The following is a 10,085-nucleotide window of genomic DNA, read 5'->3' on the forward strand; positions in this document are numbered from 1 at the left end:
TTTCCTATTATGAGGGTATGTCAATAAATAAGTTCCAAGTACAAATGTTGAGTGTGTTGGGACTTTATTTGGCCACACAAGTATTCACACATAGACAATTGTATGTTGCTATGTCACAAGTTAGATAATCTGTGAAAGTGTGTGTAAAGGATACTATGTAACATGAAAGCAGCATAGAAGGTTCAAACGAAGTCTACATAGCCAATGTTGTCTACAAAGAGGTATTACAAATGGCATGTAGAAGAATGTAAATGTAATCTATGGCTAAAAGGTTGAGAGTGAGCTATTGATATTGTAGCCTACAATTAATGGCAGAGACTACATTCCTAGATATCTCTATATTAATCAAGTAATCATTTAAAAGGAGAATGCTTGCAGAGATGTGGCATGTGCTACCTTATGTTGTCTTTCTGTAGCATGTGCATGCTTTTAAGTTGATTGATGTTTCTTTTAGAATGATAACTATTTTATTGTGTTGTGAAGATATGAAGTTTAACAAGAGTTGGATGGCAAATTTCCTTCAATTTATCTCACAATGGCGCTACCCTTGATGGTAATATTGAATTGATATATATAAATCTACTTACATTGTGTGGATTAAATCGTTAACATTGAGGTAAAGCCACCATACAGATGCACAATATGGAGTGACCCATCTATTGTTCAAGAAGGGATGGTTCAAATTGTTGATATGGCTGTAGGGGCTCGGTGAGTTCATGTTTGTTTTTTTTAACATTTGGATAAGAAAATGTTTAGCTTTTGACTTGCTTCCATTTACAATGGCTTTATTTATTTTTCTTGCTTTACTTGAAATATTGAACGTCCCACAAAGAGAGAGAGAGAGAGAGAGAGAGAGAGAGAGAGAGAGAGAGAGAGAGAGAGAGAGAGAGAGAGAGAGAGAGTGACCTCAAAATCTTGATTTGATATCACAGGTATATTGCTTAGCGTGGATGTGGAAATGAGATCATTTACATTTATCTATGGTGATGGACAAGATATTGAAGGTATCCTTCTTTACGTTCGCTATAATATAGTCATCATTGTTTACCATAATCTATTTTATTTTCATGGTTCAATTATAGATCTGCCATTTTGGGAAGGATAAACAATAGTATCTCTAATAATCGAACTATTAGAGAGCACATGTGTATCACGGTATGAAAACTAGCTTTTTATGTAGCTTTTGTGTTTTATGTCAATAAAAAATATTATTGATATTTTTTTTTTGCAATAGGAAATATCTTTATTTTTTGGAACCTACATTATTGCTAGGTTTATATGGTCGAGACACTTACAACGATAGTTTTGGGCTCCTTGACATTTACCAGCTAAGATTGCAAAAGATTGCGGATCAGCTTCATATACATGTAGTGTTTGTAGACTATGGAAAGCCTAATAAGTTAGATTTTCGGTGCATAGGCACTGGACATTACATAATATTAGGCTTTGCTGTCTACAAGCGTATTGAATTTCATTCGTCTCAAATGTTGATCCACTGAATGAATTTTGTAAGGTTTTTGCTTTTTGCTTTTTTTTGGCATAAATTAAATCTTGCAATAGCTAATGTTATTATCTTAAATATATTTTTTAGACAAATGGAGGCAAGGAGTACAGGCTTCCAAGAAGAGATAATCTAGTCGCCCAAAGATTATTTTAATGCTTGCTCAAGATTGCCAATACTATTTTGGTTGGAATTCTAGATGTATATCTTTATGCCAAGTTTGGTACTTTATTCAAAGAAATGTAAGTGCTTTAGGAGCTTCTACATGGATATATATGGCAAGTATAGTGTGTAAATATATAGGTTGGCAAGTTGAGGACCATGAGGCCTAAAATGGGCTTCAAATGTAAGGCTTAATCGCTCCTAACTCCCCATGATGAGCCTCTTATTTTAATGCATGCAAGAATACTCTTGCACATACGGGATGGGTCATGCCACTAGGTATGGATATAAGTGTGTGAGCGCGTAAATAAGTAAGTGTGTGTGTATATAGGTACATGTATGCTATGTTTGTACTTATGTATGTCTAGAAATAGATAGATGTTGTTCATATGTTTACATGGTCTATGTGAGATCGATAGATGTTGTTCATATGTATGAGCATGTAAATAAGTAAGCGTGTGTGTGTATAGGTACATGTATGCTATGTTTGTACTTATGTATGTCTAGAGATAGATAGATGTTGTTCATATGTTTAGGTGGTCTATGTGAGATCGATAGATGTTGTTCATATGTATAGGTAGTCTATGTGAGTACCATGTACACATATACGTGCAAATATATGCATTTACATAAGAATAAGTTAAAAATGCATATACATGTATGTATACTTGATTGCTTCTATGCATGGGTACATATGGATGTATAGCTATGAATGCGTATATATAATGTATATATGTTTGTGAACATATATATTTACAAAAACATAAATATGTGTATCTGTATGTAGGCATATATATGTGTGTGTATGTAAATATATATGGATAGACATTGTAGATGTATATATGTTAGATATGTTTATATGTGTGCCAGTACCTAAAGTATGGATGTATGTGTGTATGTATATGCAAAGAGATTTTGTGTGCATGATTAAACATGAGAGAGAGGGAGGTATTAATGTCGGTAGAATACAACACGAGGGCATATACGACCAATGGTGGGACTTGAACTCGGGTGGATCATGGCCTTTATAAGGGCCCTCGCACTAGCCAATCTGCCCCAGTTGAATGTCTTCAAATTTAAGGCCTACTCGATGGTACCCAAACCTCTCATGTCCAAAGGATGGGGGATGGGTTGTCTCCTCACGAAGTTGTCTTTCTTAATGGTGTGTTTAGCTCAGCCCATCGGAGACGGGTCTTGCCACGTTATAGGAAATCACAATGGACTAATGTATGATATCTCAAGTACATTAACATAACCTTAATCAAGTACCGTAAGTAAGTACCTTATGGAGAGTTATGTCCAACTCTAGACTAGAGAGTCTAAGGAAGTGAACTGTTGTGTTTACTTTGACTACTTGAACAGGAGTTTCCAAGAGGTTTGAAAATTGAAACGATGATCAAAGCATGTGGGAGTGGTAACTGGTTACACAGGGTTGCCTTTTGTATTGTCCTCTCTTCCATGGAACCAGCCTCTTAGTACAGCCGGTTCGTGTGGTCTCTTAAGATATGGTTTAAAGTCACTTTCATGTGGGACTGTCATCTCTGTCAAGCCATCAGGTGAAAATTGATTAAACAAAATTTGAAAACGCTCCCACTGTGCTCATCTGCTCAACCTCCAAGCAGGCTTTCGCCCCCTTTCAAACAGAAAGCAAACCTACCTGTCACCCGGCTTAGTGCAAACCCTTCTCACTCATTAGCAAACACAACGAAGGAGAGAGACAGAGACAGAGAGAGAGAGAGAGATGGGCTTGAGCAACCATCTCATAACCTTTCTCAATTTCTTCACAGCCCTCCTGTCCGTGCCCATCCTTGTGACAGGAATATGGCTCGCTTCCAAGCACTCCTCCGACTGCCTGCGTTTCCTCCAGTGGCCCCTCATCCTCATCGGCATCTTCATTCTGGTTGTCTCCATAGCCGGCCTGGTGGGCACCTCCTGCCGCATCCTCTGCCTCCTTTGGCTCTACCTTGCAGTCATGTTCCTCTTGATTTTGCTCCTCATCTGCTTCACTGTGTTCGCCTTCGTTGTGACCAACAAAGGGGCCGGCGAGGCCATCTCCGGTAAGGGCTTTGATGAGTACCACCTGGGTAACTACTCCACTTGGCTTCAGCGCCAGGTTAGTAAGAGCAGTAACTGGGAGAAAATCAGAAGCTGCCTCTCTGATGCCCGGGTCTGCAACAGCCTCAACAACAAGTACCCAAACTCCTCCGCGTTTGCTAGTTCTAGCCTCTCCCCCGTCGAGGTAGGCAGGAGTGGCTTCTTCATGTTTTACTGGTATCTTTCTGGTTCTGTGTTTTGTTGGGAAATTCTGAAGTGGGTTCTTGCTTCTTCATGTTTTACTGATAATCCTTCGTGGGTACCTTGCTGGTTCTGTGTTTTGTTGAGAAATTCTGAAGTAGTTTCTTGCTGATTTGTATGGTCTGTGAAGAGTGCCTTCAAAAAATATTCTGGGTTCTTGCCATTGCTGTGTTTTTCTTCGAAATTCTCCAGTGGGTTCTTGCTAACGTTGTGCTTCCGGAAAATTTAGTGGGTTGCTACTGAAAACCCCCGCCCTCGTCCTGTGTTGCTCCTCCCCCCTTCAGGCACAACTTCACTCCACATTTTTCCTTCACAAAGTTCCCTTTAATTGGCCCTTTTTTTTCCCCACATCTCCATGTGTGAACCTTATCTGGCTCTGGCTCTTGTCAACCTCCACCATAGCTCTCTCCTAGTGCATGTTTTGGGTTCTTTAATCAGCTCCACTCAAAGTCACCTCTAAATTATGAGGAAGGGTTGTCCATTCTGACCACTTCTCTTTACAAATGGTCTTACATGTGGTTTCATGTTGCTAGGCTTTTGTATTCTTACATTTTTTAGTATTGTGGTTTCATGTTGCTCCTATTTGCCTCACAAATCATTTCCTTTGATGGTGTTTTATGTCTTCATTTTGTGTCAGTCTGGATGCTGCAAGCCTCCCAGTGCATGTGACTTCACATATGTCAATGCAACCAACTGGGTGCAAGCCAAAAACCCGGGTGCAGATGCAGACTGCAACAAATGGAGCAACAATGCTACCCAACTCTGCTTCGACTGCAACTCTTGCCGAGCCGGTGTGCTTGAGATTGTGAAGAAAGACTGGCGGAAGGTTGCAATCATCAATGTGGTGATAGTAGTACTCATCATTGCAGTCTACTCAATAGGGTGTTCTGCATTCAGGAATGCTCGAAGGGATGAGTATTACAAGTGAGACAAATGCCAATATGGGTTGCCCTTGATTTTGTCCATATCTAGAGTTGTGCCCAGCTGTGTTTGTTTACTTAGAGGGCTTGTGTTGTTTTCTACTGTTTGATACTCCATCTTGCAGCTTAAAGAAGTGGGATTAGGGTTCCCTCGTTTTGCCTACAATTCTCATTGGTAGGGAACCCAACAGCTTGTGTTGTAGTGTTGCCTAATGTACCCTTTTTGTTATGTATCATTAGCGTCGTATATTAGAATTACATGTATCTTTTATTGCAGACTTTTGCCTTTGTGTATGTACGTATTTTCACAACTTCATGCATGTCATGGCAGAATAATTTGGCTTGTGCAGGCCGTTTGATGCACATGGGAGCATAAATCGTACCATTTCTGATATCACCTTTATTTTTGCTTCAGAAAGCACTGATTTTTTAAACTGGCATATACCACAGTCAAAGTCCTGTAACACTTGAAAACTGATTTTTGAGAGAGAGAGAGAGAGACAGAGAGGAGGGGGGGGGGGGGGGGGGCGCGCGCGCGGGGGGGAGAAGAATAAAATCAAAGTTTAGGACTTCTCATATAAGACACTGTTTGAAAGTATTTTTCAACTAGGACCACGCTTGTAGCAAGGGGAGGGTTGTGGGTCAGCTAGATCCTCAGCCTCGGCCTTCCTCCTATGTTAAACAAGGATGGGTTGCACTATTTAAAACAAAGAGCACTAGAGCTCTTTTTTTTTGGGGGGGGAGTGAGATTCTTATTTGTATTTTGTATTTTTATATATCGGATTAATGTTTACAATATTAAGTGTATCCTTTTCTATCCACACCTTTAGAACTTTACTCTTCGTGTGAGAAACTCTATACAAATACCTCATGAAAGTTTATCACTGTTGTTTTCTATAAATTGATCATAGCACTTTCCTTCGTAGCTTTATAGAGGTGTAGTTAAAGGTTTATTGCTTGCCTACAGTGTAAGGTGGATGTAGTGGGTTTTAGGTGCCACCATAGAGAGAAAGGTTGGAGTGATTGAGGCGAGTTTTTGGTATGTTGACCCCTAGAGAATGAAACTCTACACTTATTCCCATCATTCCATGTGTACCTTGAGGAGGATTGTGTTTGTAGAGTTCCATGAGTGCATTGTGGTGTAGATGAGCCCACCTCCATGAGACCCCTTTTTTTTTTTAATGATGTGAGGATATATAGAGCACTCATGTCAAACAATGCTTTTTGGCCCTACCAAGGATCTAGAGTTACCACTCATATATTCTCATATTTGCAAGTTAGACACCTTAAAAAAAACATAATTATAATTATATTTATAAACGAACAATTACATATACAATAATCCACATTTTACAAAAGCCAACTCACATCTCATCAAATCACATCAGCATCCCTAGTACAAATTTTCACTATTAAGTAAACCATAGATTTGATCCCACCTTTGATCCTCCCACACAAAAGGTGGGAAGGATGATGATGGGGAAGCTAGATAGATACCTTTTAATGGGGGAAGCTAGGCACCTTTTAATCAGAGTAGGTAAGCTTTTTGGTCTGCCATAGGGTAGGCCTTAGCATTAGTTTTCCTTTGAAAAAGCTAAAAATGAGTTGAAGATTCAAAAAGTACCAAAATAATAGAGGACTGGATGCGAAAGTGGGATAATGCGATTGCAAGGTTATAGGATTTGCTTTTGTGAAGTTCTAACATCACAATAATCATAAAATGATTTCAATTCCCTTGCATAGGAATATAGAAAGTGTTTAATGGTTTACCTGCAAATTACTTAACATTTCAATGTGATAAGAATATAATCATCCAGGCTTCCAGTTTTGTTCGACAATATCAATTGGTTAAGCGTAGTAAATCAGTGTTCTTCCCTATCATTACACAGTAACCCTGGTGGTGGTGGACTGCATCACACGCAAGATCTCCAAAACCCACCCTATTTCGCTAGAAACCCTGCTATGCCTCTCAGAGCAGAGATGCAGACGCCTCTTATATGAGCATATTTAGAGACGATTGTCTGCGCAACCCATTAACGGATGGGTTATGATGTTCAGTGCCCAAAAATGGCCTCATTAGTAGCGTAGCCCCTAACAATTTGTTGGGTACCAATAGTTATGAGTACCCCCAATATTTTCCAATACTCATATTATCTACTAACATCTTCGTTACACTTGAATAGTACCCCCAATATTAACAAAATCTGTAAGTAAGCATATTAACAAAATCTGTAAGTCAGCATATTAATTCGTGCCCACGAATTAAGGTGACTTTAGCTAAAGCTACGGTGGAAAAGGGGATGTTCGAACATTACGCAACAACATATTATATTGCATTTTTAAAAAAAGGACATGATATTGCAGGATAGATCCGTAAGGGACCCACACAATGACCACGACATAGGGCCGACGTTTTATTCATAGCAAAACACACGGAAAAAAAAACATCTCCTGTAGAGACCATACAGATTATTTATTTACAGCATAGTGGGGCAAAACGATTGCACTACAGAGCGGCCTTGCCGCTCTGAGATCATGTCGTGGGGGGACGGGTATAAAGTCTTCCCCTTGTCGCTTTGAGATCATGCCGTGGGGGGGCGGGTATAAAGTCTTCCCCTTCGCTCACATCTCTGAGAAACTCAGCGGCCATCTCCTTAGAGGAGTTGATGTATGAATCGTTGGGGTTGATGTCCGGTGGACTTTCCTCAACAAAGATAGGATTGGCCGGACCACCAGGTTGGTCGCTTGTTGAGAGGTTATCGGGCTGCTCCTCCAATTGGCCATCTCCTTGCCTTGCATGCTCATCTTTCTCTTGATTCTCATTGAGAAAGTACTTGGCTGCTTCCCCCTCTATGTAGAGATCGCGGAAGAAGACCTTTCTGATATCCGAGATTCAGCTAAGTCCGAAGTTTTAAGGGACTTCCAAACAGCTCGAGCTCAAGAGTGTGACGCCAAGAGTGACAAACCACTTATTGAGAATATAGTTTTCCATGTAGATGAAAGCTCGCTCAAACACATTTACCGGTGTCAAGCATACCCGGTTTTTGAGGTCTCCCTGACTGAATTGCGCATATAGTGTCCTTCCTCTGGACATCTCATATGCAGACACATTATGAGCATGAAAACGAAAATGAGGTTTGTGCAGATCCTTGAGACAGTAACCCACCATTCCCTCGAATGTGTGCATTTTAATCTAGCGAAGCGCCTGACACATGACAATCGCTCCGGCAGGCTTGCTCACATTCCACATGAGGTGCTACTTGATAGACTTGCCAACCGCAATGATAGAAGTAGACAGGATGCGAGTCACCATTTGAAAGTGCAAATGGTGAAGTGTTCCACCTCTTTCGAAGGAGAAAAGTGCTTGTGTACATTGTTACTGAGAAAACTCGACGAGGTTATCCCACAAAGAAGTGTTGACATCGGTGTTGCCGATGCCAATGGTCACAAACACCTCGAGCATCTTCAGATTGCCACGAGTCGGGAACTTCGGACAAGGAGGAGGAGCATTGGTCGGACGACCAGTACATGAAACGGATAAGCCCTACACCTTCTTCCTCTTCGTCGTGGCACACGACGTGTTGTTGTTGCCTGTAATCCACATACACATACAGCCGAAGATTGAACGCAGAATATACAGAATATTATACATGTTAACATTAAAAACCACAACACAACAGCACCTAAAGAACGGGCTCTCCGTTTGACACCCTTGAGATTCCGCAAACTAGCCGAGCCTTTGGGCGATGTGAGGATGCGAGGAGGAATATTTTCCTTGTTGGCCTCACATAATGTGGCTTCACAAGGAACACGGTTGATAGTTGGAGGCATGGAGGGCGCAGAAACGCCAGCAGGCGTGAAAGGTGGTGGTACCAGAGAGAGGATCATACATGCAGGAGCAGAGTCTGCTTCTTTACACACACGCTTGGACTGACCCATGATAGCAGAGCACTTGGACATAGCGCAAACGCCATGGACACAGAGTATGCCCAGAAGCAACAGATATAGCTTACCAAAAGGCACCAAACATAGCAACATGACGCCAATGTGAGGACAACGCAGTGCATCCAGAGAACTCCAACCTGTACCGAGAAGGCAAATCTTAGCGAGGCATGAAGAGTGTGCCACGCTTGCTTCGTGCATCCAAAAAACTCTAGAGAAGCAGAACCTGCATTGAGAACATGAATCCCGACGACAGGGTGTGAAGAGCATGCACGCTTAAGAAGCAAAAGCTCCATCAAGAAGGAGAATCGTGGTGACGCATGAAGAGCATCTAGAGAACTCCACCCTGCATCGAGAACACGAATCCCAACAACGCATGAAGAGCATGCAAACGATGATGCTGACACATGTAAAGAGCACATGCTACTCACACGTGTCAGCATCATGCTCTCTTTGAATTTTCAATTAAGGCTCACATATGGAATCGATGCCCCATCATATTTGTTAAATGTGAGCCCAAAACAACATTTGTCTACATATTATCTACTAAAACAGCTTCATTACACTTGAATGAGACTTGTTGATAGGGGTGATAACCCCTTCCAACCCCCAATTTTAGGGGGTGTATTGAAATTTCACCAAATATTAGCCTCTTGTGTTGTTAACCCAGATATTCCTCAATAATACATTATTACATATACCATAGTCTTTCTTAGGTGATATCAATAGAAGTTTATGGGATTACTTGATTACAATCAGAGATGCCAACACAGATGATACATGTAACACTACATGGTAGTTATTCTTTCAATTTATCGATAAGATGCAGATGCCAATTGGTTTATACATGAAACACTACATGGTGGTAGTTATTCTTTCAATTTATCGAAGAATCCCCAAATATGCAACACCAAGGCTTTGAATTTAATAAAAAGTCCCCAAATATGTACCTCTATGAATAAGATGCTAGTGACCAGAGGCGGTGCACTGGCTATGGTGGCCCGCACTGCAGTCGCGCCGCCTGCCTAGCTAGTAGTGGGTGTGGGTTGACCACCACTGACGGCGGTGGTTGTTGGCTGCGCACTAGCGCCACCCTTGTGGCTACCGGTGGCGACACGAGCTCTGAATAGCGGCGCGTACGACGATGGTTGGCTGCGGTGGTGACGGCTTTGAACGACGGCGCGGCAGGCTCTGAAGCAGCGGCGAGACGACATGCTCTGAGGCGGCTGGCGGTGGGGCATGGGGCTCTGAGGCAGTGACATTGT

The 10,085-nt window shown here is 41.5% G+C and overlaps 1 protein-coding gene across 1 annotated transcript; it reads left to right on the forward strand.

Moving 5' to 3' along the window:
- Positions 1-3,249: 3,249 nt before the first annotated feature.
- On the forward strand, positions 3,250-5,134 carry LOC147602899 (tetraspanin-8-like). The gene is made up of 2 exons (XM_086797270.1): positions 3,250-3,902; positions 4,596-5,134. Exons 1-2 carry the CDS (start codon positions 3,405-3,407, stop codon positions 4,884-4,886), a joined length of 789 nt encoding a protein of 262 aa, XP_086653396.1. The 5' UTR covers positions 3,250-3,404; the 3' UTR covers positions 4,887-5,134.
- The last annotated feature ends 4,951 nt before the right edge of the window (positions 5,135-10,085 follow it).

The sequence above is a fragment of the Cibotium barometz genome, chromosome 65 (assembly GCF_041138505.1).
Source record: "Cibotium barometz isolate CiBa-2024 chromosome 65, ASM4113850v1, whole genome shotgun sequence".
In the NCBI taxonomy this organism is placed as follows: domain Eukaryota; kingdom Viridiplantae; phylum Streptophyta; class Polypodiopsida; order Cyatheales; family Cibotiaceae; genus Cibotium; species Cibotium barometz.